Below are 27,941 nucleotides of genomic sequence, written 5' to 3'. Positions count from 1 at the left end.
ATAAAATACAGTACATCATCAAAAATCAACTTCTTCAAAGGATTACTAATTTAATATGTCCTTAAAACGTTATATTAACAAGAATACCATTAAATAAAGTACAGATTGTACTTGATTTCATCAGATGGCACCTGAGCCATGCAGCAGCTCTCTTCCAGGTGCCTAAACTTCTGTTACTCATTTAGTGGATGCGTGACCCTCTGTGTGATGCGTGAGGTTGCCATTCTTGTACATTGCAGTAAAGAGCGTATGTTGCCAATGTATGACAACTATACTGACAGCATTTGAGATACCACCAATACAAACCTGATTAATAAGACATGTGTTTGGTAATGTGCAAATTAAAGTACAATATCAACTGAAATGATAAGGGCATACAGGTGGACGCTGCATTTTTAGCTGTCCTGTCTACCTGTCTTATAAAGGGGCCTTGTGTGAAAATGTACATGGTGCGTACTCCTAAATAAATTAGTTGTAAATTAATAATAATAAGTGGGGACCCACATCTTGGCTCATGTTTGCCCTTCTACCAGGTTAACCTGGCTATGGACAGGAACACTCTACCCCACTAGTTCCAGAGGGATCTATTGCACCTTTTACTCCATTACATTCATGTAACAGCTGTAGTTACGAACATTCGTTTATTTGCAGCTGGACATCGGTGTTTTACATTTAATATGATACATACTTATAGAATGTGACACATAAAGTATCATGAAGTAGACAGACCTAGTGCTGGAATACCTTCAGCATTAATACAGCCTATTATTTATAGATTAACATAGTGAACAAAGGTGTTGGATCAGGTTCAGTACAGAATGCATTGAGTTAATCTAACGCTAGATGGCGCCGGACTAAACGCTTCATTCAGACCCACTGACGTGAATATTTGACGAGTGTCCGTCCCAGAGGAGGGAAACTAAACTCCTGCAGCTCTCACCAGCGCCGGCCCTCCTCAGTAGCAGCGCAGTTCATGCGGAGGAAACAACGATGAGAGAGTAGCACGCACAGACAATTAATGTAGTCAAATGGCGCCTGTCAAAAGGAAATTGTATCAGCGGTTGCTGTTCTTTGTCGCTTTTCTTCCAATCTCAGGTAAGGAACGTTTTCACACGCTGTATTTTGCTCGAGAGTGAAGTTAACGTTTAAACACTCTGACTGTCCTAATAATAATGTCATCATGATAACTTGATGAACTGGTTTTGACATTTTAATTTCCGAATAAATTAACGTTAACGTTAAGTTACTTGTTTACAATTATCCGAGAAACCATCATTCTTCGAATGCCAGCTGTATTTATATCTGATATAACGTTAACGTTGTATTTAATAGTTACCTGTTCAAATGTGTTTCACCAGTGGCGTTACTCAATTTAACCGTTTAACTGTTGGAAGGTTTGTTCACTTATATATCTAACAATTGTATACTAATGCTGTGGATATCATATTGATGCTTTAAATTGGTGGTTTGGCTTTGCAAGAGTACACTGACAGTATCTATAGTGTTAAGTATTTAGTTACAGTTTGACTCCATGATCTTCTTACCACCATCATCCAATTACAGAGGTGAAATGAGAGATCAGCAGTGTGTCAATCCAACAAGGAACAATTTGCTGATACAGAATCAGAACATATCATATCAAACACAGAGCTGGTGTTGGAGACATGAAACATTACATACAGCTCACCCTGAGAGTTCAGTAATAGGTTTCTGTGTAAACTAAAGGGACTAATCCGATCAACAGTTTCACTTTCAGCTGGTGACTTTATGAGCTGTAAGTAATTGGATTGATGTGGTAATGAAAGCTGCAATGTGATTACAGCGCGGGACAGTAGCTCTCCAACCCTTACAAATGTAATATTTCACTTTACAAGGGTGTTTTGATGAGTGTCACACTTGTATCCACCTGAGACTATAAACACCGACCCAGAGGATACTGAGCCACCGCCTCCAATAAGTGTAATTATTGACTGAAAACTCACCTTTTCAATCACTTTAAGCCAGTAGTTTTACTCGACTCCTCTAGTGCTGGCCCCTTCACTCACATGCTTTTCTTCTCTCTTTCTACAGGTGTTTTATGCTTCAGCGAGTTATTTTTCATCAAGGAGCCCCATGATGTCACTGTCATGCGGAGAGAAGCTGTTATTTTGGACTGTCAGGCACACGGAGAGTCACCCATCGACGTCAGATGGCTCAAGAATGGAGTAAAAGTGGTGGAGAACGAACGGGTGTACCATCTCTCCAATGGCTCCCTTTATATTTCAGAGGTGGAGAGCAGAAGAGGAGACAAATCAGACGAAGGGCTCTATCAGTGCCTTGCTCAGAACAAGTATGGCGCAATCCTGAGCCAGAAAGCCCGTCTGACAATCGCAAGTGAGTATCATGCTGGAAGTGTTGAGGACATGAGATGGGATTTAGGTTATGGCAAACTCTAACCATGTTCAGGCAGAGTCTAAAGTCTTGTATTGTGGGTGTTTGCTACCATTTATTTTGCAATACTCATGAGGTGAGAATCAAATCTCCCTGCATGGTATTTTACACCTTGCTTTATTTTGCTGCTCAGCGTTGCATTTGAGGCAGCTATGGTGGTAGCAGTGAGGGAAGACGGACAAAGTCTTCAAAGTTAGAGCCCAAAAAAGGTGCTGTTTGGGAGAGGAATATTCTCCCATTGGTGTGCTAATGAAGGGGCAGCAGATTGGAAAGGTTAGGAGCTGTCCAGGAGACCGGCTCTCCAATGCTAAAGAGCAGATGACCCCTATTCACTGGCTGGGGCTTTCATGTTATTGCACCCTGATCGCTTGAGGAATTGTCCTTTTAGAATGCTTTCTCCTCCGGTGCTGTGCGAGTTGGCTTCGTATTTTAAGGGGGGAGAAGAGAAGCTTCAGGCAGGCCTGAACCTCCTCCCACACCACAGGCCATGCATCTTGCTGTGCCACTTTTGCAGAATGTATGTTAACCCTTTTACCCTGCCAGCAATATGCTCACTTGTACTTCAACATGCATTTTTAACATTGCTGACATTTTATTTTACATTGAATTTAAGAATGCATGTCTTGTCCTGCATTGTAATCCTCGTTTCCATGTTAAATTCCTTCTCAATGTGATCAAAGTTGCTGAAAATGACTTCTGATGATTTTATTTTAAGAGATAATAAAGAATAATAAGTCTGCTGTCATGTAAAAAAATAATAATAATAATCTAAGACCAACATAGCTTGATAGGAGCTGATAACATTGCCAGCACTTTTGGAATAATTGGTCATAAACTTTGGTTTAATGGAGTGCAATTAGCTTTAGTTACAGAACAGTTCTTTAAGTTTCTTGAGCCAGTTTACATGAATTATTCTGAAGTTGGACTTAACTACATGCAGTGCTCTCTGGTAGAGTGCCCAGTCTTAAGTCAGAGATTGTCTGGTACTTGCATAGTATATATAGTTCATGAATTATTTGAGTGGTATACCTGCTTTATAGTTTGAAGTTAAGAGGTGATAAAGGCTGCCAGTAAGCTTTACTAGTTAGTTTAAAACAGCACTTAGACCTGCTTGAGGGTCTATCTGGAAGCTCATAAAATTTGCACATACCTGAGAAATGCTCAGTTGAAGGACACAGAGGTATCAGTGGGGGTTGCAGCGAGAGGTGTGCCCACACACACACACACACACACACACACACACACACACACACACACACACACAAATGTGAATTGCTGTTTCCCAGTACCACTGCTTTACCCCAAGTGTCTAAATGACCGAACTTTATTGCAGGTCTTACCAGGTCAGCAGGGGCTGGAGGCTTTGCACACAATTGTTTTCAGCCTCACTTCTCTGGCGAAAGGGTGAAAAGCTTTTCACTCTGCCGTTTTGTCCACATTGTCCCGCAAGCTCGCAAAAGAAAAGGGTTTCTTTGGCGGCAATTGTTTGTCCTGATATCAGTGGACAGAACAGCTGGATCTGTTCCCCACTAAAAGGCTAATTACATTAATCGTAAAAGTTAAACATCAGAGATTGATTCTAAGTTTGAAAAGTCAGGGTGGCAATCCTCATTAAACAGCATGGCTCTGTTCTATTACCTGCCTGTGTTTGTTCTCAATATCATTTTATTTAGATCTGTGTTATCTGTTAATTCCTCATCTGAGAGATGCATCGTGTAACAAGTGGGGAGCCTCAGTACCTCCTTTCCACAGCCAATTAGTGTCCCTCGATCAGACTCATGCTACCATTTCCTTTCTATTAGCTTAGTCCTTTAGAAGATGCTTTCTGTCTGCAGGAGTGGTACCCTTGGTGAATTGTTAAATCCCATGCTCATGTACTGAAGCTTTGGACCTGCTAGCTGTTCTTTGAGGAATGTGATGGTGATGGAGGGTAACCTTAAACATTGGTTTGCTGAAGCACAAAGCTGAGAAGGGATTTGGCCACGATGAAAAGGAATGTGACACATGATCTTCACCATGTGACTTTTGTCAATAGACTTCAGATTGATGGGGATTTCAGTGGCGAGATTGTCTCCTGACTTAGCTTCCTCTTGTTTCATGTGATCACAGGTACATAAGGCACGAAAACTGAGAAAAATATCAGATTCCTCATCTCATCTGGCTCAGTTGTGGCCCCCATGTTAGTGTCACTGTCAGATGGTGAAATTTGCCCAGAGATGTCGAGTTTTACGTATGCATTTACAGTCTGGATGGTTTCAGACATGCTAGTTTAAGAAAACCATTGACCAGTCTCTAATGATAATGATCTGCTGACCCTGGCGTTATTGATGCAGTACAAGCTGGGGACAGAATCACCAGTTCTAGGAACAGTTGAAATTTAGGGCGTCTGGTCAATCATGTAGAGAGGAGAGGGCCTGTGTTGGAGGTTAAATCTATTAACAGCTCAGCTGTGTTATACAGCATTATGTGCTGCATTCACACTGATGGAGTGCATTTATTTATGATTATATATTATATGTTGTAACGTGACATTAGCCACAAACGGTGCTTCGTTAAGGTGTATGTTGTTGCTGCTTGATGAATGAAAAGTAATTCAGCAAAGTGCTTGTTTTGTGGTCATCACTTAATTTGCAACTGCCATCCAAAGCAATCTGTTTAAGGGATTTACCGATCCAACTCTTTATCTCCCGCAGAATACGTGCCAGTGCATTGTAATGGCATCCTAGATGACAGTGTTCGTGTGGTTGTTTCTAGCTAGTAAGGTCACTTTCACAGATACAGAAGTTAAATATCTTACACTGCATATTATTCTTGTTTTATTTGTGTTTAAAGCTGAGATCAGAATGAGCTTCAACGGAGTTATTTGAAGGAGCTGCTGCTGTTCATGTACAACGTTTATTTTACATTAATAGTGTGTCCATAGGCGTTAGGCCAGGACCACAGCATTATTTTAAGTTGCTAAGGAATGGGCCTGACTAGCACTCGCTGTGCACAATTAGAAACCCCAGTAAGACGAAAGCAAACCTTGCCCAGTGTGAGCTGTGGGGGGAATGAATGAAGTGGCCTGATGGGAGACAACTCAAAGCCTGGAATCTTGTTTTTCTCCTCTGCTGGACACGAAAGGTTTCCATGGTTCCCCTGAACGGCAGGCCCAGAGGTCAGAGGTGTCTTTAAGTTGTTCAATAGATGGAGGGCAGTGAGACAGAACACACGACTTAAATCTTTACTACAACAACTCGAGACGCTCATGTAGTTTTATCAGTTGCTGTAATAGTCGTCAGTGGGTCGACTCTCTCACTTATCCGTCGTATTATAGAACGCAACTTTTATTTTGTTGTCCGCCGTCAACTTATTTTTCCGTATAAAGCTGTCGTTAAAAACTAAATGTAGCTATTTACAGATCTATGTTGTGATAAGGAGATTAAAGACAATGAAGCCACTGTCTGTGGTGAGTGGAGGTTGCTGTTGAATGATTGGAAAACTTTGTGGCAGAGATAAGAGGTTGGAGGAGGGGATGAATGCTCCTTCCAACACCGCTCCCCCACACACACACGGTGCTTTCAGGGGTCAGGCTGCTCATGGGAATAGTTCTTTGTTTAGCCAGGTCAGTGGTCACTTGACTGTCCTGCAGCCTGTGTTTCGCAGCAGCACATCTGCCAGCCACCTCGTGATTGATTTGTGGGCTTTTTCAGCTTTGCATTCTTCTGCTTCTTGCTTATCAGCTCTCTTTTTTGCCAAGAGCCTTTTATTTATGTTCAGTGGGGTCACTGAACATTGTAAGGGACTCATCACTCAATTGAAAAATGGCAGACGGAATGAGTAAATGTCCTTAAAATCTTATTTTGGTGTAACCATGTGGTGCATTCAAGTTCACAGGATTGTGGTCCATAAGAAGAGGACATCAATTTAGCATGCAGCTGGCAGGATCAGGAGAAGATGATCAATTTTACTGTCTCCCCTAAAAGATTGGACCCTGGGGGGTGGATTGGGTTGGGGATGGTTGGGGACCATCATAGCCATCCACATAGCTGAACTAGCTTAACCTCACATAACTGAACACAAACTGCTTCATCCACAATGTTAAAACCAGATTGAAGGTAACGTCCTGTCATTTACTGTCGATGACAACGTTTACGGAAAAGTATTTAGTTTATTCCAGAATAATTTTTGCATTTTGATTGAGCAAAACATCACATTTCCTTGATAGATAGAGAGATCGAGAGATAAACAGATAAATAAACTTTATTGTCCCCAAAGAGGAAATTTGTCTTGGGCACAGCGCTACGCTCCGTTGCTTTAAATAAACATCACAAAACAACATGAAAGCCATCTTAAAACACACTGTAACAGACATTTTACAATGGCAACGCTGCAGATTAAAGTGCTATCTACTTGACACAGAGTGTGTTTCACCTCACCTGATGAAGAGAACAGTGCATGTTTTTTAATATGAGATATGTAAAATTGTATTTTCATCACTTTGATGGCTCTATCAGTGTGCAAGCTCACTTGCGCATAGACTATGCTGTGCTGTGCCCTGGCTGAGAAACTGACCACAGTAACCAGAGGACAGAGGGCTGAACTAATTCCTGATATTTGTAAGGGAACCTTTGTTTTGACATGACCTGTCCTCTGACATTCAGTTTGTTGTGCTTTTGGCATAAGCAGGCCCATCTGTTGCAAGCTGAAGTGAAGCAAATACATCATTCTTCAGGTAAACACACTGAAATAAATAAGGCATGTGGACAGACTCATACTTGTATATCTTTCACTTTAAATTTTGAACTCTGGACATTGCTGTCACTTTACGTCACGCATGCAGTTGGTTTAACATTGTGGTTCAACATGTAACAGCTGTACCTCATGTGTTGTTTTATTTGTTGTAGTAGCATCAACTGGCACAAGTCAGAAGAAAATGATATTATTACGAAGCAGCATTTAAAGACGTCGCAGCTGGAGAACAGCAGGCAGTTTGCAGTGAGCAGTAGTGCTGGTTTGGGGTGTTCATGCAGGGCTCTGAGTTGGGTGCTAACCAGGATTTGTGGAGGTCAGAGGTGAGAGGTGAGAGGTGAGAGGTGAGATTGCTGGGAAGTCAAAACTGTTTCTTCATGCTTTTGGGGAATAGGCTTAGGAATGTATTCTTCTTTATCCTATTCATCTTCTTCTTCCAGTTGGCTAAAGTGTTCTGGCAAACTAACCCAAAGATTTTATATTTATGTATTTTGGTGAATTATAGGAAATGATGCACACATTCGCTCAGTGAAAGTGAAAAACGTCATTTTAATCTACTTAACACAAGGAATAGATGGCTCAAGGTAGATAGTTAAAGTAAATCACAAACAGCTTGACATGTTTGCTTTGATCATTTCATCTGCACATTTGATGCCCCTCGGCAAACATGAGCGCTCAAGGCAGAAGGTCAGCCTCCTGTTTTCAGCCCGGAGTGCTCTGGCCAATGCTCGACAAACCCGAGTAACTTATAGATTGTCCTCCTTGTGTTAGTAGTTTATCAATAATCAATAATAATCCCGCTGTTTGTCAATCCGGCATTATTTGACTGAAAGGCAAAGTAGTGAGGCAGAGGATCAGTGCAACTCATCTCTCATGCCCTGCAGTCATATCACTTCAGCACATAAATGGCATTTTTGTAAGAGCCTGCGTTGACACTCGGGGGTGGGAGATGTGAAGGAGGGGGGTTTGAATGCCTCTCCCTGCTTCTGTCTTCACATCAAACAACCACAGTGGAGCTAAGAGGTGTAACAGCTCGAGACTAATTTGATTAAATGTGTCTATGGCCAAACGATCTGATTGTGACGACAGTTTTCCGTCTTGTTCGGCAACAACGACATCAGGCTCATACCCGGCATGTTCCCTCTCAGTCTGAGAGGGAACATGTTGAGAGAACAGTGTGACGTAAACAGCATCCATTCATTTAATAATCCGAGGCATTTAGAAGTTTCTCGTATCGGGTCCTATCACGACACTATGACAATGGAAAAAATAGACCCAGCTGCCATCATAAAATACATCTCTAAAACGAACGAATCATTACATTTATTTAAAATACTCTAGTAATCAGAAATGCAATACAATATTGTTCATAATCTAATCTAAGACAACAAAACGATCACCCCTTCCTTTGGCCAAAATGACACGCTCTTTCCTCCGCAGATGTCAGCTAGATTTGGAGGCAAAGTGCTGTCAGTTGTGTAAAAGTCATAATTCATTGAATGTTGTTTTTTTTGGCAGTTAGAGATCTCCTGCTGTTTAGCACCACAACACCTGGCAACACTGCTCGCACACAGCCATCCATCATGGCCTTCATAGACACTACAGTGCGTTTATGGCAGTGGAGGGGTTGCCTGTAGACTTTTCTCAAAAGCACAGGTTACCACTGTATGGTGTTGCATGTGACTGTAAAAAAAGAATACTTTTATTGGATATTAAATATCCAATTTCAGTCAGTCATTTGTGTATTTTTACTGTTTATGTTTTTTTTCCCCCTTTTGGTTTCATGGGGTTTCCCTTACATATTGTATTTATTTAAACCATAATATAACCAACAAAGTGTTGTGTTTATCTCATGTTTAGTTACTCATTTGGTAAATAATTGATTCATTTATAAATGTTTCGCACTGAATGCGTGACAGATGTGGGTTGAACTTGGTGCTCTGTTTCCTGCTCCTCTCTGTGTCTTCTTTGCTGAGCGCTGATGGCTCACTGCAGCATGATGCTTTGGACGTGTGCACGGAGGTCAAATCCATTACTTGCGAGATGATAGTTTCATCCTAAAAGCAGTTTTGCATCTTGAAACGGACCTAGTGAAATTATGAATTATTTCATTTGGTAGAATACAAAGTTATACAGCTTCTTTTTTTTTTCTGGTCCATCAGAAAAATCATTTACAGTCTATTGATTTCTCCATCTCTGTTTGAACCATGTATTATTTTTATGATAATGAATAACATGTTAGCGTGTTGTGATGCTGACTGTTTTCTGATAATCACAGTATTTGCTCTTTGTCACGAACGGCAGTGCAATTGATTTTTTTAACAAATGATTGACCTCAGGCTTCTGCAGCTCTTTGAGCACAAAGGGGGACTGTACTGCAATGGGTGACCTTAATGGCTTTTCAGGCTAATATGGCCCAAAAGGACCCACTGTCAAAAAGAGCCTTCATTCACAAAAATGCTAAAACAACATAAATCTTTATAACATACATACACGTCTGTTGGCTGTTCGGATCACCATAAAAAGGCCTTATTGTAATTTATGTCGGGCCCGATTTGCTTGCTGCTCAGCCGGTGGCTGACAACAGCTCAGTTTCAGGGAAAGCCTATCCACGCAGGATGTAGCTGTTCCCCTGCAGTCATCACCTTCTTGCAGCACTCATCAGGTCTGTAGCTTTAGGTTATAGGCATGGATGGATGTCGGAAATGCATCAATATGTTTGGAAAGGAAGAGAGGTAATTCAGATAACAAGATTTAATCATCTTTTCATCTTGTAGTACTTGCCACACACTTTATGTCGATAATAGCGTTTAGATAAGAGTGACAGAAGTTGTATTGATAGTGATTTAACTTCACCTTGTATGATCTTTGCTTGCTGATTGATGACGTTTCTCTCTAACCCTGCCATTGTGGGCAGTTTTAGGGCTTTCGACTGATTTCATGTCTTGGCTTAGACTTCTAATGTTCTAATGTGCAAATTTTCTTGCAACACATGGAGTGAAATACAACATCCGCTTTTACAACAAAGAAACATCTCAATGGAATTTACAGGTCAAAGACTTTGTCTCAAAAAGACCACATGTAAAAAACATGGATACTATCTACTGCTACTATCAGGGAGGAATTCTACTGTACAAGACACAATTAGTTATGTGTGTTCGTAGAAGCTGTTACTAACTGCTCTCCCTTTGCATTCATGGCAAATGTACAATCTCAATATGCAGCTGAAGAGAGATGATGACAGTATATACCATCTCACTCTGAAGGGAAGAATAAAATGAAGTTGTATTCATGTTGCTGTGTTTTTCTGCAGGTATTTACGCTTTTGCAATCCAGCCAACATCTATAGTGGTGACTGAAGGCTCAGTTGCCCGGTTTTCCTGCAGAATCAGTGCACACCCTCCTTCCATGATCACTTGGGAGTTCAATCGGGTCACGTTACCCCTTGCCACTGAAAGGTATGGACTCTGTTGGTTTAAGTTTAATTTCACGGTATGAATGTCAGCAGATCGATGACATTCTTATCCATTGTCAGTTATTATGAATGTCTGATGTGTCATTTTTCCATATTGTGACTGTGAGTAATAAATGTTGTGTCATATGTCTGTCATCCAGAATCACAGTCCTGCCCACTGGTGTTCTCCAGATCCACGGGGTGCAGCGGGCAGATGCTGGAAATTACCGCTGCATCTCCACCAACATTGCCAGCCGCCGCCGAAGCACAGAGGCCACCCTCACTGTAACCCCAGGTGTGTCAGTAAAACCTCTTTTTGCAAATGCTTTGTGTAAAGGGCATCAACACATAGTGTAGTTGTAAAATATCCGTCACAAGGTAGAAACTGTGTTTGCTGTAGCCATTTACCTAAACCTATCAAATATGATGGGTGTTCTATGATTCATTCCAGGAGAGAAATTGGGAAAGAATTATCATATTTAAACCAATACTGCATTGTCACAGTGAGGTACTTGGTTTGAGTCTCTGAAGCAGTTGTAGACCAGTCAACAGTTTGTTGAAAGGCTTATTTGTTCGCTCAAATCTACGATGTCTGTCACATAACCCCACATGCACTAAAGCTGTCTTCCTCCCGCTCCCTGCAGCTTCCAGGCCCAAGCTTCCCCAGAGGCCACGCATCATTGCTGGGCCACAGAACATTTCAGTGTCGCTGCATCAGAGTGCCATCCTGGAGTGCATGGCCACAGGCAATCCCAGACCCATCATTTCCTGGAGCCGAGCAGACAGCAAGTCTATTGATGTCTACAACACCAAAGTGTTGGGAAGCGGCAACCTCATCATCACAGACATCAAGCCCCAGCATGGAGGAGTCTATATGTGCAGAGCCACCACTCCTGGCACGCGAAACTACACAGTCGCTTCAGCCAATATCACTGTGTTAGGTACAGATATACTGCAGCTTGGCTACGTATGTTTGGATTTCGTTTTGATAATTCATAATTCACAAATGTTTTTCTCATTGATGTTCTTCCTTATAAAGCACCACCTTCCTTGGTCGAGTGGCCGGAGAGCCTGACCCGTCCCCGTGCCGGTACCGCCCGCTTTGTGTGTCAAGCTGTAGGATTTCCAACGCCTCAAATCACTTGGCTCAAGAACGGAGAGAAAGTTCACTCCAATGGTCGAATCAAGATGTATAACAGGTATATTCCTCTTGCCATTTAAGGAATAATTCCTGAGCTCTATGAATCCCTTTCTCTGCCAGTCAGATGTATTTGCGTCTGTATGCACAGAGCTAATGGAAACAGGAACCCGAAATCCTTTTACTGCACCATGAAACGCTTGTCTAACAGTCTGTCTTGGCTAATTTTATACAGTTTAAATAAATAATTCCCGACAGTAGAAAGGAAACTGAATAATTTACAGCAGTGCAAATGGGGTTTTAGTTTATTTCCCTATAATTTGCTACAGCTCCTTATTTAATTGTCAGTGCTTGTTAAAGGTAATTATAGAATGATTACATCCTGGTAAAGGAGCCTCTTCATCTTTGTGTGTCTGTGTCACATAGCAAACTGGTCATCAACCAGATCATCCCTGAGGACGATGCCATTTATCAGTGCCAGGCAGAGAACGAGCAGGGATCGGTCCTCTCCATGGCGAGGCTCATCGTGGTGATGTCTGAGGATCGGCCGAGTGCTCCCAGGAATATCCAAGCTGACACCGTGTCGAGCTCCGCCATCCTTCTGGCTTGGGAAAGGCCTCAGTATAACTCAGATAAAGTTATTGCTTACTCGGTGCACTACATGAAGGCTGAAGGTGAGTGGCATTCAAACAAACAACAGATCACAAGGATAAGATTTTCATTGTCTTTTTGTCACACAAGGATACTGTCTCCAGTGACAGGTTGCCGTCATTTATTTAGACATCTCATGTTAGTTTAAAAGAGAATAACACAAATTTAGCATCAACCGGCTTTGTATCGTTGCAATGATACATCATTTGCCAACGCGGTCCTCCGGAGGACACAAAACGCTTCATTCAGCGCCACCATGCAGACGTTTGCTCCGGGGCACTGGTAACATGGAGGGATGCCGAACATCTTTAGCTTTCAGCCTCATTGCAACGACACAACGCCGTTGTCCCTTTAAAGTCTCAGAAAATGGCGGTTTAGCAACTTACATTTTGCCACTTCCTGTCTAGTAACTATAATGTGGGAGCTGATGCTATGTGTTGTTAATACTGCTATGATGGTGGGTTCTCTAAAATAAAGACAACAAGCGTTTTCTTGACTAACAGGAGTAGTCCTCTATAGATAGACCCTCTACGGCCCTGTTGAGTTTCAAGATGCAGGTTCCTTTCCTTTTGGCTGATAAAATGCAGAATGCACACAAAACTATTCACTTGAAGCACAAGGGTTGAAATGTGGCAGCAGAATAGCCTTTCAGCTTTCCTGGGAACTCTTGCTGTTGACAACAAGAGTCACATTCAAAAAATCTGTATGTTCACTCAAGCAATGCACTTCATTATAATGTCAGTGACTTCCATTGGGGAGGTGAAATGTACAGAATTCAGAGAGAAAGGAGCACCTGCTAGATTTAGTTGGGGATAAGGAGGTCAACATAAAAAGACCATGTTGAATAAATTCTCTCTGGTTTATTGAATAACTGGCATCTGTCAGGGATTTTCTGCACTTGATTTAGATTTAGTGGCACAATGTTGTTGTTCCCAGTCACAGGGAATGGCTGTTCATGGCTTGAGTATCGAACAGTACGCTCTGTACCTAAAGCTCAGCACTAAATGGAGGCTCTAATGAAAGGAGGAGCTAATTAGCCGTGTGATGGAGTGTCCAACAGTGTGTGTTCTGTGAGGGCTGTGGGAGGGTGTGAATTGGACAGGAAGGCAGACTTTGTCACATTTTTTGAGAGGCTTACTGCTGCATTCAGACTACGAAGAAAGCTTTTTTTTCACTCTTCAAGTACCTTGTTTACCAAGTCAGAAATTAGACCAGGTCATTTTTTTTTCCCCAGGACAAAAATCTTTTTTGTGTCTTTGCTAATCTGCTGTAATTAAATACCTTTTATACACTCGGTCATTTGAAAAACTGGAGATGAAAAAAAACAACAGCTGCAGGAAGTGAAGACTGTAGCTGTGTAATATTTTGTAATGACAAGACTCTGCATGAAAATGTTTTTGGGACTTGAGGAAAAATTACATTTGACCTGTGGTGGTTGTGTGGAGTGATTGGAGCAATATCTTATTTTTTGTAACTTGATGAGAGAAAACATAAACTGTATCCCCACTGGTGATTAAACTGTACACATATTCAATTATGAAAACATTAACAAAAAAATGTTTTTCCATATCAACAACATGAACTTTGACCACATTTTTACACTTTTTTGCAGACTGGATATGATGTCTCCTGTTGTGTCCAGAAGTACTATTTTAATTTGTTTTAACATATAACTCATTTTACAATGTCATCTGTCCAGGATTAAACAACGAGGAATATCAAGTTGTCATTGGAAACGATACAACTCGCTACATTATTGATGACCTGGAGCCGGCTCGTAACTACACCTTCTACGTGGTGGCCTACATGCCAATGGGAGCCAGTCGTATGTCGGACAACGTGTTCCAGCACACGCTCGAGGACGGTGAGGCTTACACTTAGTGAAGGTCACAAATATTACAGTCTTCCCACACTGAAAACAAAATCAGAAGCAAGTCATAGATAGAAAGCAAAATGGACAGATAAAGAAAGAACCGATATAATGGATCTTTAAAGAGACGCTAAGACTCTATGTTATCCTAGTGGGAGCTCAGAAGAGTTTGTTTACAGAAATATTTAACTGCAGTGAATGAGCTTTGTTGTTGATGTAAGAGACAATCAAAGTATTTGTACACAGTACATACAGTACATGTGCGTCTGTGCCTACGTACACAAACTCATGTGTTTGTCTGTGTATCTGTGTTTAAGTTCCATGCCACTCGAGTTTTTTTTAATTCCAGGCAAACCTCATTTGCTCATGGCCTGTGGGTCAAACGCTGCCATGTGTCCGTCTGTGGCTGTTAAGTTATTAAACTTGTATTACATAGCTTTCAGGTCAAGCTTGAGGTCACCTCAAATTGTGCTCTGGTAAAGACAATTTAATCCAATTTTAATTAGGGAGAAACAAATAGCATGTATTTTGATTAGTTTAAACATGTAAGCTCCTGTGTGTCCGTTTTTCAGATGAAAATATGACTTAAATACAGGATGTGTAGCTGAATCATATTCACACCTAATTCCAGAGGAGCTACATTGTTAACTGTGGACGCCTCTATTTGCTCGGTTTTAGGGTTAGTTTGAATTAGGATGAGCAATATGAATAATAAACTGTATTGTTTTATATTCAATCTTATGTCGCTATATATTGTGATATGGTTTATTTTCTGTAAAACTGATTGGAGAAAAAATCAAATATTGCCATGAAACAGCCCTGCATTGATTTGCGACATTAACAATAAGTCTGAATTCGGTCACAGAGGTAATAGTGTTGTTTTCACCTTGTGTAACTTTCATGCATAACTCAAGTTCTTGATTTCACTTCTTAATGTTCCAATTGAAGCAGCTCATGGGGAGGCCACTGAATTTATATTATCAGTGATCTACCATGTTTGGAAAAAATTCTCTCCACTGAACCCTATTCTAAGGTTCCCCTCTTTCCTATTAGTAAAGACAAACCTTCAGAAGGAACATCTATTCAGAGCATCAGGGGTTACCTTTCCTGTTTTCTTTGGCTCACAGGAGTTCTTTTGGTTTTAACTTCCTTGTCTCGTCGTTCCACAGTTCCGCTCCGTGCCCCTGAGCTCAGCCTCATCAGTCGCAGTCCTATGGACATCCAAGTATCTTGGCAGCCCCTTCCAGACAAGCTGAGTCGTGGCCGAGTCTCCGCCTACCGTTTGTCATATCGCACCACCACTGAGAATACAGTTTCACCGATAGAGCTCCCTGGAGACAAGACCCAGCATCTCCTGAAAAACCTGCAGCCTGACACCATCTACCTGCTGCGTATTGTTGCTGCCACCAGCGTTGGGTGGGGAGAGCAGTCTGTCTGGACGTCCCACCGCACTCCCAAGACATCCAGTGCTCGAGGTACAGCTTTTGGAAGAGTTGCCGACAGGATTTATTAAAGACGATGAAGTAAAGATTTTCCGATTTTCAAACATGCAGGCACAAAATATTAACATCTAGACACAGACAGTTGGTGCAAAAAGCTGAATTATCACTGAATTTATCGGTTCGGATTAAACCATGAGAGAATCAGGAGAGGAGCTTGTTCTAATAATCTTGTTAAGGCATTGCGTTTGTTACTCTTTGGCCTTTGCCCCACACTGTCGGTATCATTGGAAGGGTTTCAGTCATGGGTCATAAAGGACTCAGGCCTCTGGGTGGGAAAGAGTATTTGGCTGTTTAGAACCACATTTGAAGCTTTGAGGCGGGGGAGGGGAGGATTTGTTTTTCTTGCCCATCTCTATTGCCCTCTGTCTCCAGTTTAAATGCAGACAGGAGTCTTCCATTGGCAAACTTCAGTCCCCTCATTCCTAAAATATGCATGTGTGACGTTGCTCCCTGACTGCTCGTGTGGTTGTCTCTGGTCTGCATTGAGTGTGGAACAGCTGTTAAGGCATCAGGTGGTTTCACTTTTCAAAGAAATATCCAGGTTAGGAACCTCCTCTGAAGTCTGGAAGCAACTTGATGAAGAGATTCCAGCTTTCTAAGAACAAGTTTCTGTTTTCGGAAAAGCTTCAGTCATAAGATGCAATGTCTGTGAAGCAGCACTGTTTATTTTGATTCACATTTTTCTGGAGCGCTTTTGTTTTCATGGACAGAAAAGATTGTGTGAACACTTTTTTGTGTTAGTGTAGGATTGCCGACATATCATTATCTAACTTCTGACTCTTCTTTCCGTAGTTCCTATGGCTCCAGAGCTGCATTTGGAGCCTTTAAACTGCACCACCATCGTGGCGCGTTGGCAGCTCGCACCCAGGAACTCAGCCAGTGTTCAAGGCTACAGACTCTTCTACCATGAGGAGAGCCAATCAGAGAGGGCCCCGGTTCAATTGCGTGCCTTGGATAATACGTACACCTTCGGAGGCCTTGGTAAGTTTTGTTTCAGATCATTTGAGTTACCTGCTGCCACTGCGGCACCTGTTATGCAGGCCATCATACAGTATTTTCGTAGTCTACTTGTGAATACCAACACTCAGCAACAAAACACCACAAAAGCTTCATATTTACATTATACAGTGGATTATCTGATTTTAGAGCACCTTGCTGCATAGATTTGCATATTGCTGATGGAAAAAGTACTTTTTTTAAAACTCCTATAACTCATTAGTGCTTTAAAGTACAAGTTCCTATCAATAATGCTGTTTGTGATGTGGAAAATATGTCTTAACCATCATTAAAAATGTTTAAGTTCACAAAACTTTAACTGAAATAGTTTGTGGTGGTTAAAACCAGCAGCAGCGTCTTTCAACGGCTAAGCTTATGAGTGATTAATCGGCTTATGTGTTGAGCCGTGCAACAGAAAAGCACCACATCCCACTTCCATGACCTCCCAACCTCTGTGCAGGATTTCAAAGTGTGCGTCTTTTCAGCAGCTGCTGGATGGTGTTTTGGACATATCACAGCTCTTCTGGCCTTTGGGTCGGATTTATTTAGGCTTTTTTTTGTTTGAGTGAGGAGAGGGGGCTCAGGCCAATGCACTGGACAACTGACCATCTGTGGCTAGAGGGGTCAACCAGGTGGTCAGCAGCTGACTTGTAAATCAGGAAGCTCAGTGCTTGTACGGAATCAGAAAGAAAAAAAGATGAGGTGGCACTATAAATTACTTTAGGCGTTAAATCCAACTGCTGCAGGCGTTTAGTTAGTTAGATATTTAGTTAAATGGGTTAAACACAATACATCTCCTATGAAACCAACGACAACCACTCTAAACAATTACAATAATTATTCAACTAATTTATCTAAATATAAAGTCATGCCTGGTTTGATAATATCTTGTAAAGAACTGCAAAAATCCAATTGATTTGCATTTAGAATTTTATTTTATGTTCACATTGTTAGTATTGATGATGCTAACGTGGAGAGCTCTTCGGTTTTTTAAAGTTGACTGAGTGCTCTTTCTTACTTCATCAGATTGCACTGAAGGTTTGATAAAGAGGAAAATGCATTCACAATTGCTGATAATATTAAGGCAATAAACAAAATTAACAACAATATCAAATAGAGTTTCGGCTGAATAAAAATAATCTCTTTTTGTTCCTCTTTGACAAAGGAGCTTTCCAGGGCTGTCTTTTGAAAGGAGGGAAGCTGTTCTGTGGAGGCAGATTTATTACGTGTTTTATGAGCGTTGCTGGAGGAGCATTGACATCAAAGACTCATTGTGTTTGGCTCTGAGAGCCACAAAGATAGTTTATTAGCCAAGACTTAAAGGAAATGCAACCTCTCACCAACCGAGCTGTGGGCCAAACAATGAGCGTGTCTTGTGAGCTCGCTATCTTTCAGTTCTGAGATTTCTTTCTCATGAATTAGTGCTGCAGCACAGTGCAAAAGCATCTGACCCCCTGTGTGGCAACACATCCTGCATCAGAGAAAACCCTGCTGTGCTGTGAGGAATCTGTTGAAATGACTTTCGCGCTTTTCACTCATCATTACTTCTTTAAGACATTGCTTTTTGCTATTATTATAGCTGCACCATTGATTAATTAAATGTGACCAGCAAAAAATATGAGACTGATCGGCCGGTCACCCATCATGGCCAGTCAGCTGAAAACCGTCCGGTTTTGATTGCCTGCCGATAGGTCGGTGCATCTCTACTACCGTATCTAAAGTTTGCTGACGTTAGCCATCAAAAGCCGTTGGTCAAACCAGACAAAGTGAAGCTGTGGAAGCAAAACCTTTGAGTGCAATGAATTGAGCCACGGACATTTTGTTGCTGATGAGTTGGGGCACACCTTAGATTGATGAACAGGAACTACGTAGTTTATTATAGTTTTGGTAGATTATTTCTCAGTATATTGCCTGAGAAATAATCTTTGCAAATGTTAATAGCTGCATTTTGAAAGACTCTCTAAAGATTTGAAGCGACAGATGCTCTAATGTAAGGCTACATCCACACTAATACGTTTTCGTTTATTATCGGGGTTTTAAAACAAAAACGATCTCCGGAAAGTGATTTCCGTCCATTCTAACACGCCTGAAAACGAATATCACGTGACTATTCACGTACACTGGGCATGTGGGTGCCAGTGTAAACAGAAAGTAGATTGGTTGGAGTATTATATTAGTCTTTAATAATTAATGGTAGTGCTTGATACTTAAGATCTTCCTCTAAAATCTTCCTCTATATACTGAAACAGACACATTTTGTGAAAAGTTTTAGAAGTTTTAAAATGGAAACGTAGTGTGTAAACGTAGAGTCCACATTTTGTGTCATTGAGACCATCAAATGCTGACTGTGGAATTTTCTCAGCAGGTGATTGCTTTGCAAATTAAATCTGCTTGTACTGTAAATGGCAAATCCTATAATCCAACAGAAGCCGTCCCTTTTTTGCCAATAACATTGATTTCTGAACTGCCAGCTGTAGCAGAACTGGATGCTGCAGAATTAGCTCTTTGTGCGTCTGCAGAAGGACACGCTCGGAGCTGGCTGTTAAATTATATCTCTTATGACCAATCCAGATGATTGAAAGCACACCCTGAGAGACAGGAATGTGTGTTGAGAGGCTCCAGTTGAGTATAAATGACACGGTGATGTGACCTTTCCTCGCATGTGTATTCTCTGCTTGGCTCATGAGTCGTAGTCGAGGCTTAAATACCTCTCATACCTGTTGGCATCAGGCAGCGCTGTGTGCACAACTGTAGATTTACCTCAAATCTGCAGGCCATCTTACATCTTGTCCACTTTTTTTGTTACACAACGATAAATGTGCTTCGTGTGAATACTAGATTTGCACGACAACATTCAAAGAGTATGCTTAGTGTGTATGTCAGTATGCGTCTGTGTTGATTTGTGTGGGTAAGGGCAAAAGAGAGAAGAGGAGGAGAGAGAGAGAGAGATGATAGATGCTGGTGTGAGGGTTCATGCAGGAGTTGACATTTATGGCCCCTGTTCAGGCCAGGCTTGCCGCGGCCTGGGGGGGCCTTTAGCAGGGCAGAACAAAAAGCTCAAGAGGCCAGCAGGATCTGCATTTTGGCTGTAAAAAAAAGGGTGAGCACAAATGGCTCAAATATGTCCTTTAATACAAACAGCATCATTTATGGGACTAAGGCCATGTGAGATTTATCTCAGTGAGAAGGACAGGAAAATGTCTTCACTCAAAGAATAGAAACTATAGCAGAGCGCAGCCCTCTGAGAATGTAATGTGGGGTAATGCAGCCACATTCATGTTTTTTCACTCTAGTTCTGCATTCCCTGCTATATCAGGTCCGGCTGAAACAATTAGTAGAATAATTGAAAATGAATGAGCATACATTTTGATAGTGGATTAATCCTTTACGTCTTTAACTCAAGCAAAAATGCCAAAGATCAGTGTTTCCAACTTTTGAAATGTGAAGATTGCTGCTTTTCCGTGTTTTAAGTCACTGTCATCTGAATTTCATTCGGTTTGGGACTTTTGGTGGAACATTTGAAAACATTAACTTTGGCTCTAAGAATTTGTGGTACGAACCGATAATAGAAATAAATGTTAGTTGCAGGCTTAATATCAGTATGTTATTGAAAAGCATAATACATTCATGAATAATGACAACTATTCTGTGGTAGAGAGTGTAGTCATTGGTTTGCTACGTGGTCACATCATATATTGTTTTAAGGTGAGAGCTTCAGGTGTCGGGTCCATTGTGAGTGAAAATCAAACCTTTCCTCCTAGTTTTCTCTGATCAGGACACCTATTAAGTGGCATTTTATTTTGACTCTTGGTGTCTCCCTGTTTTTGCACTCACTTCCTCCGCTTGACCCTCCCCCGCTCACAGAGGGGCCTATCACCCCTCCTTTTGCAGGATTTAGCTTGCCCAGATTCCATGTCAAAGGTTGTGGCCCAGATGTCACAGCTTCCCCCCTCACAGAGCTACTCTCTTGCATAATTACGACGGGCCCATTGTATTGTGGGGATGGGTAGAGGTACATACTATGTGTCTGCTCCTCTTTAGAGGTCGACACTAAGGCATAACAAACTGGGCAGAAAACTTTGGATAACAAGGTGGACATTGTATAAAAGTCCAGGCTTTCTGGTTTTATTCATCTCTTGCAACAAGAAAAAGAAATATATCAAGAGAACTTATTTTCCTTGAGATTAGTGTTGCTATGCTCGACAGTTATCTACCCCGTACAGACAATTCTTCTAGCAATTCATGATACGGTTCATATCGGTGATTAGTTGTTTATATTTTTCTTTTATTGTTATTTGGCATTGCAAATAGCTATAACGTTTTCAACAGGGAGAATCTCTGGGCAGAAAAAATAAGGCGCATCTCATATTCCGAAACCGTGACCTCAGATTCTTTCAGAGTTTAATCTCGGCCTGACCTGCTGGCCCTGGTCTGGCTCCAGTGAAACTCCTCAGGGCTGTATGGGAGTGCAAGAAGCTAGACTCCACCCCTCCATGCACACAAATTCATCGCCTGTGGTCTGCCTCTTCTCAAGAGACCCTAAATGTCTCATACTCCAGCAGAAGTGTGCTTTCTGCAGGATAGACAGGACTGTAATAATAGGAATAGAGTCAAGATTATTTTAGTGTCAATTTGAGTAAAATACACATGTTCATTTTTGAGCTATACATTTCTTTATTTGCTTCCGTAACCAACGAGCCGGCAAGAATATATTGCTTAAGAGTGGCCTCTATTGCAGCATAGTTTACAGTTGATACACAGTGACTAGTAAGCACAAACTGTTTCAAAAGTAGCACTTATGAATTTCTGATTAACAAACATACATATTTAAAAGTTCCTAGATCTCAGATTAAAACCTGCTTTGATCGTAATTTATCAATATATGCATACATATAGTATTGCAAAAGGGATTTTCATCTTTCCACCTAAGCATGACCAAGCATTTGAGATACGTTCATTCAAAAGGTTGAGGATCAGTGTGCATTATTTTTGCTGTATGGAGGAGTTGACAGATATGACCCAGAATATCGAAATTGTATGCAATATTCAAATCAGACCCTGATCATTATTCTTGTAGGGGTAAAAGGGACATTTGGTCAGATGGCTTTTGTTCAGCGCAGGGTCTTCAGGGTCTTCAGGGTCACTGAGGCCTGCAACTGCTGTTGACCGGCATGCGATGTCCTTCCCAGTGGATTTTGTCCTTCGATTTGACCCCCAGATTCTGGACCTGAATAGGAGTGGCCACTGACCAATGACCAGCAGGCCTGATTGGGGCCGTAGAAAGGGCCTTCTTATTTTCTCAAAAGACTCGCGGTGACGGGGTGATGGATAGTGGAGCTCCTCTGTTCTGCCGCCCCGAGTGCTGCAGAAACTGACCAAAGGACTTACGTCACTGAGCATCTGTCGCGCAGCCTCACCTCTGGTTCCCACCACACCATCAAACCAGAAGACCTCACTGACCCCACACCCACACAGTCCAAGTCTCTTTCATGTCACACTCCTGCTTCCTGTTAGCGGTAGGAATCACGTTGTCATCTGTCTTGGTGTTGTGGTCCATGGTGAATAGTGGAGTGTTGGTGAGAATAAATCTCTATGGATGCTGACTGAAGTCCAGATCTGTGACTGCTAGTAGACTGATGTATTTTGCAGTGAGAATTTTGTGTGTTTCACATTTCCATGATGTGATTTATTTAGAGATGTTGGTATCTTCCTTTTTCCTAATGTAGACCCAAGGAAGAAGTACCACGTTAAACTGCTGGCTTATAATTTTGTGGGAGATGGCTACCAGGCTGACCAGACTATCAGCACTCCTGGATGTGTCTGTAAGTCCCACGATATTCTTGAAAAGACATTTCTTATGTGTCTGACTCTGAAGCATGATGCTGTCGCTTGTATTTGAACATTAAATAACATTACTTTTAACGTATCTCTCAGCTGTTAGAGATCGCCTCGTGCCCCCTCCACCTCCTCCACATAACGTGTACACCAAGACTAACAGTTCGACCGCCGTGTTTCTGCGCTGGAGTCGACCTGCCTTCACCTCCAGCCATGCGGTCAACTACACTGTCCGCTGCAACCCAGTGGACCTGCAGAACGCCTCCCTGGTGCTCTACCTGCAGACGTAAGAATTTCTTCATAATACAACTTCTAATTTTAGGCAGGTTTAATCACTGTGTTGAACCATGAAATTGATTAATGCAGCTTTAATACATTTGCGGGGAGTTCTATATAATGCTTTCCTGTTTGGAAATGAGTCATGGAACGTGACACCATATTTAAAACACATTTAACTGTGTTTGTGTATCTTCCTGTGGGATGACTTGGTCCCATGACACATTTCAGCTCTTATCTTAACACCATATTATATTATTGACATATCACAGCCTCATCTGAATCATATCACCAAAGCGGTTTCTTTACAACCCTTTACGCTGAACAACAAAAATACTTTCCGAATACTTGTTGGAGAAAGTTTACTGGTCACCAGAAACTCTCAGTTGTTTCTTTTCCACCATTGCCATCACAGCTCCATATCACCATCTGCTGGGCAAGGCCTTTTATTAAAGGACCAGTTTACAAACACGATAAAACTTCATAACACATGTGGATTAATATAATTACAGCATGAAAGACACATAGCTTTTCAAGTTATTGAATGTATTTTTGTATTCTGTGGCACACATTGATTGTATTGTTTTAGAGTGATCTACCCAACAGATATCTCAAAACTTGTGGATTATAGATCCTCATCGATGCAAAAGGAAATGGAGTATGTTTTGAATCAACTCGCCCCTAAAAAGCCGATGTTATGTCTTTCTTCTACAGGAGTGAGCAGAGCCTCCTGGTGCGAGATCTGGAGCCGAACACCAAGTATGAATTTGCCATTCGCCTTCACATTGACCAGCTGTCCAGCCCCTGGAGCCCTGTGGTCTATCAGAGCACTTTCCCCGATGGTGAGTGCAAAACTATCAAACATTCAAATCGTATTATTAAATATATGATGATCCGTGAGTTTGTGATGTCTGCTGCTGCTGCAATGTCATTTTATTTGTTCCTTCTGTCTGCACCCACACAGCTCCCACTCTGCCCCCTTCCAATGTGAAAGTGACTCTGATTGAAGAGGACACAGCGCTGGTTTCATGGAAACCCCCAGATGAACCCAACGTAGCTGTGACACATTACACCATCCTGTATGCCTCCAGAAATGCCTGGATAGCTGGGGAATGGCTCGTGCTGCAAAGAGAAGGTAAGGAGGAGTGTGGAGAGAAAGAGGTTATACAGGTATGCAGGGGGAAGCACAAAGACTTCCTACTGTCCCACACAAATGGTCCATTGGAAATCAGTAACTCATTTAATTCTCCTCCTTGTCTCTGTTCATTGTGACCCCTGAATGGTGCCATGACAGGTTGAGTTCACTGCTTTTGTCTTACTGATAAAAGACCAGTTTTTGAGGTTTCATGTGATGACAACAAAGATTTTGATTTACCTTCTTATTGACCCTTTTCACACAATGACTATTTTGAACCACTTCTATTGATAAAAACAGACTATATCTTTCCCAGCGATACGCTTTATGCAAACACAAGTGCAGCAGTGTTGAACGCATTTATTATGTCTTTCTGATTGTATGCATTTGATCAAGTATTATTCTAAAGTCTGCAGATAAATGCAGCTTTAAACTCATATTCTCAATGTGAATAAGCAAAACGAAGGCTTTTGTGTTTGTATGTTTTCTGCGCTGCTGTAAAGTATCATCTGTGTCAGATTGTGTATGTGATTCGTTTTCATCATGGTCAAGCTTTCTAAAATAATCAACATACAGACTTCATCGACGTGTAGTTTCTAGTTGATCTTAAAACTGTTTCTTTAAACCATGTTTAGACATAACTGTGTCTATAACTATGTCCGGATCAGAACAATGACGTTTTAAAATGGTTTTATTGTGTATTCTACAGCAGACGTTTTGTGTGCAGGTCTAAATGCAAATGCGCTCTTTCAAGCAAGATGCAGTTTCCTATGAAGTTGTCTAAATAGAAACACATCGTTTGCCACATTATAACAGTTACCTGGGAGCGTTTTTTCTTTTTTAATTTACACTTATGATGGGACAATTATAATTTGTGTAATCAGTGGGACTTGTGTCAGACATAAAGTGACTCTTTAATGGACAGATTCACAGAGATATAAACTGCAAGTGAGAGTTATCTGTTCATAGAATTTTTGTTTTATTTTATATGATTATTAAGGCAGAAAGAAAGTTTTAGTGGAGAGTTCCAACTTCAACAAATATACTGAATGATTCCTACAATACTTTTGCCGCAACAAAAATAAAGTGAGCACTCTTCGAAAAGAAACCATTCCACTCAGTCACAGGCATTGTAAAGCTGTCGCTCTATCTGGTTTCTGAGGCAACGTAGGTGTTTTTCAGGGCAGATGACCTCATGAAAGAAAAAAGGACACCCTATTCCCCCTGGTGAAGGGGTCAAAAGTGAAGCCGTTCACAAAGCCCATCCCCTCAAACTGAACACCGACCTCTCTTTGGTCTCTGATGGGACCCTGGTGGTGTGTAGACTGGGTGGTACTGAATAAGGGAATGTGTATAGCCCTGATCCCCTGACCCCCTGACCCCCTGCTCTTCTCTCACATAGCATCTCTCAGAGGATTGTCTTTGGGGTAACAGTGCAACAACTATGTGTGTTTATTTAAGATTATCTCTCATGTTGGGGTGCTTAAATATATTTAGACATTAAAAGAATAGTTGAACATTTTGGGAAACTCAAAACGCATTCACTTTCCGCGATTTGTGAGTTTTACACTTTTGTTTTACGTACGGAGATATAACGGGGTAATTAACACGAGAGTGGAGCCTCAAAATAACAGAACATCAACAACTATTATACAACAGTAAATAAGGATGAATAGACAAAAAAACCTTTTTCACCATTTCTTTCACAATGTGCAGTTAAACACCATGAGTTAAATCTCACCAACAGGAACCATCACCATGTCACTGCTGGAGAAGCTAAAGCCTGGCCAGATTTACTTTGTGAAAGTTTCTGCATCCAACCACATGGGTGATGGGCCGTTTTCTCATACCATGGAGCTGACAGTCCAAGCAGATTTCTCCTCTGGTCATGATCCCCGGCTCTCTGGAGGCTCCACCCACTCCACAGGTCAGTAACATCAATGTAATCCTGACAGAATCACCTCATAACATGCGATTGGGGTTTTCCTTTCATAGGCATTGAAATTGATTAAGCTTTTTCCGACTGCGCTTTGGCAAATGATTGATACTCTGACGATGTTGCTTCATGCTTCACAGGCTTTTCTGATGGCTTCTACCACCTGGACCAAAAGTCAATGACAGGGATCACTGTTGGAGTCTGCATCGCTCTCATCTGCATCATCATCTGCGCTTTCATCATCGTCTGCAGAGGGAAAAACAGGTACATAGTATGTCTGAATGCTCAGAAGCAGCAAAAGCCAAATTTCCTTGAGTATCGTCTGTCTGTGGTGACGCCATGTTTGTTTCCCTCCAGGAAATTGTCAGCTGTTAAAACGTACGGAGAAGGAGTGAACACATCTGCCTCGGCTGCAGGACATCTGAGCTCTGAGGGACAAGTTGAACATGCTGATGTGAGCGTCCCGGTGATGAGCCAAAACAATTTCATTGATGCCAAGGTATTTGACACTTCAGCATAACACGCTCACCAAAATCCTGAAATAATTGTGAAATATTGGTTTTTTTCAGGCCTGGAAAATGTTTGGAAATTTGTGAAATATTTTTTGTTGATTGGAAACATGAAATTGTATTTTAACAGAGATACTAACTGGACCACATACAATGTAGTTGCAAGAGTATCACTTCCAATCATCTTTATTTTACAATAGAGTCCTGGTTACGTTTTCAGACTTCAATATAATTTAAAACATGTATATTTTTATATTTTTACTTGTAGGGTGGAACAAATCTCATTATAAATTCTCTCGGCGCTGTTCAGTCCAGCACTGAGAAGAAAGAAAAATGGTTTTCCTTCAGCAGTAATGTGAAAAAGGACAGCAAAGCAGTGCAGGTAAGATGCATTCAGATCAGTGATGAGTCCTGCTCTTTCAATTTTCATCAGCAACTTGTAAATTGACAGCAAAAGAAATACCCACAATTGATTTTTTGACAGGTGTTGTAGTGTAGACTACAAGCGACTCTCTTGTCCTTAATGGAGCCTCAGGCTGCGTATAAACCTGGCTATAAAATCCTAAATCTAAGCAGACCTATTTTATGGTGCTTGTTTGTTGTTGGTGCTTGTTTGAATTGAGCTAAGTCGTGCTTACTCCCGGGCAAAGAAGGCCTTCTAACTTAAGCTTGTGAGTGAATTTTGATATTTAAAGGGCATTTAAAGGTGATCCTTTTCTCATTTAGTAATTATGAATACAGTGTAAGGAAGAAGGATGTAAAGAAGATATAGAGGTTATTGTTTTTTCATCTGCCAAATGTTACTACAAGCAACAAAATGAAGAGGAAAGGAAAAAAGGGCTTTTTGGGGACTGCAATGAAGACTGGAAAATTGAATCAAAAAGTCTTCTGAGGCTCCTATTTATAATTTGGATGATAGCATGTGAAGACAGAATAAGATTTCCAGCAGGTTTGCTTGTGACATCAAGATAGGTTGCAGCTATCTGCAACTACACAACGGAGCCATAAACACTCAGACTAATTGAAGCAACGTGTTCTCTGTGTCGTAGAATATGAGACACAGCTCCGCCTCCTACCGTCCCGGCACCACAGTGTTGACCTATGAAGAGGAGCTTTCGATGTCTCCAGACCAGCCCACCACCCTGCAGGCCCTGCTCTGGCATCCCGGTGACTCGGAGGGCTCCTCCAACAGTGAGGGCAGCCACGCAACCGGTGATTCGGGTCGTTACTCTCACGACGAGACAGAGATGACCAACCTTTCGTCTGGAACCAGCAGCCGCCCTCCGTCTGTGACGGCGGAGGACAGCGGAGGTTCGGAATGCAGCGCCCCCCCTGAAGAGTCAGGAGAGCTGATGGAGGAAAGTCACACTGACCTTAAGTTAATGGAGTCTGTGGAGAACACCTGCTGTCGTCATGAAGAGCAGAGCAGTTCTGAGTCTGCACTTTCTCTCCAAGCGTGTGTGCCTGAGTGTGTGTGA

At 41.6% G+C, this 27,941-nt stretch overlaps 1 protein-coding gene across 1 annotated transcript; it reads left to right on the top strand.

Moving 5' to 3' along the window:
- Positions 1–1,028: 1,028 nt before the first annotated feature.
- On the top strand, positions 1,029–27,941 carry prtga (protogenin homolog a (Gallus gallus); the record flags this gene model as incomplete). Its single annotated transcript, XM_079293955.1, has 19 exons — positions 1,029–1,095; positions 2,071–2,373; positions 10,475–10,619; positions 10,777–10,910; positions 11,260–11,556; positions 11,655–11,814; positions 12,180–12,427; positions 14,104–14,268; positions 15,444–15,749; positions 16,569–16,757; positions 22,499–22,594; positions 22,707–22,893; positions 23,598–23,725; positions 23,848–24,018; positions 25,766–25,945; positions 26,095–26,218; positions 26,312–26,453; positions 26,732–26,845; positions 27,513–27,941. The coding sequence occupies 19 exons, from the start codon at positions 1,029–1,031 to the stop codon at positions 27,939–27,941; spliced, it is 3,585 nt and encodes a 1,194-aa protein (XP_079150081.1).

The sequence above is a fragment of the Melanostigma gelatinosum genome (genome assembly GCF_949748355.1).
Source record: "Melanostigma gelatinosum genome assembly, chromosome: 2".
In the NCBI taxonomy this organism is placed as follows: domain Eukaryota; kingdom Metazoa; phylum Chordata; class Actinopteri; order Perciformes; family Zoarcidae; genus Melanostigma; species Melanostigma gelatinosum.
The sequence above is the reverse complement of the archived record's forward strand: the minus strand, read 5'-3'. Positions and strand labels throughout refer to the sequence as shown.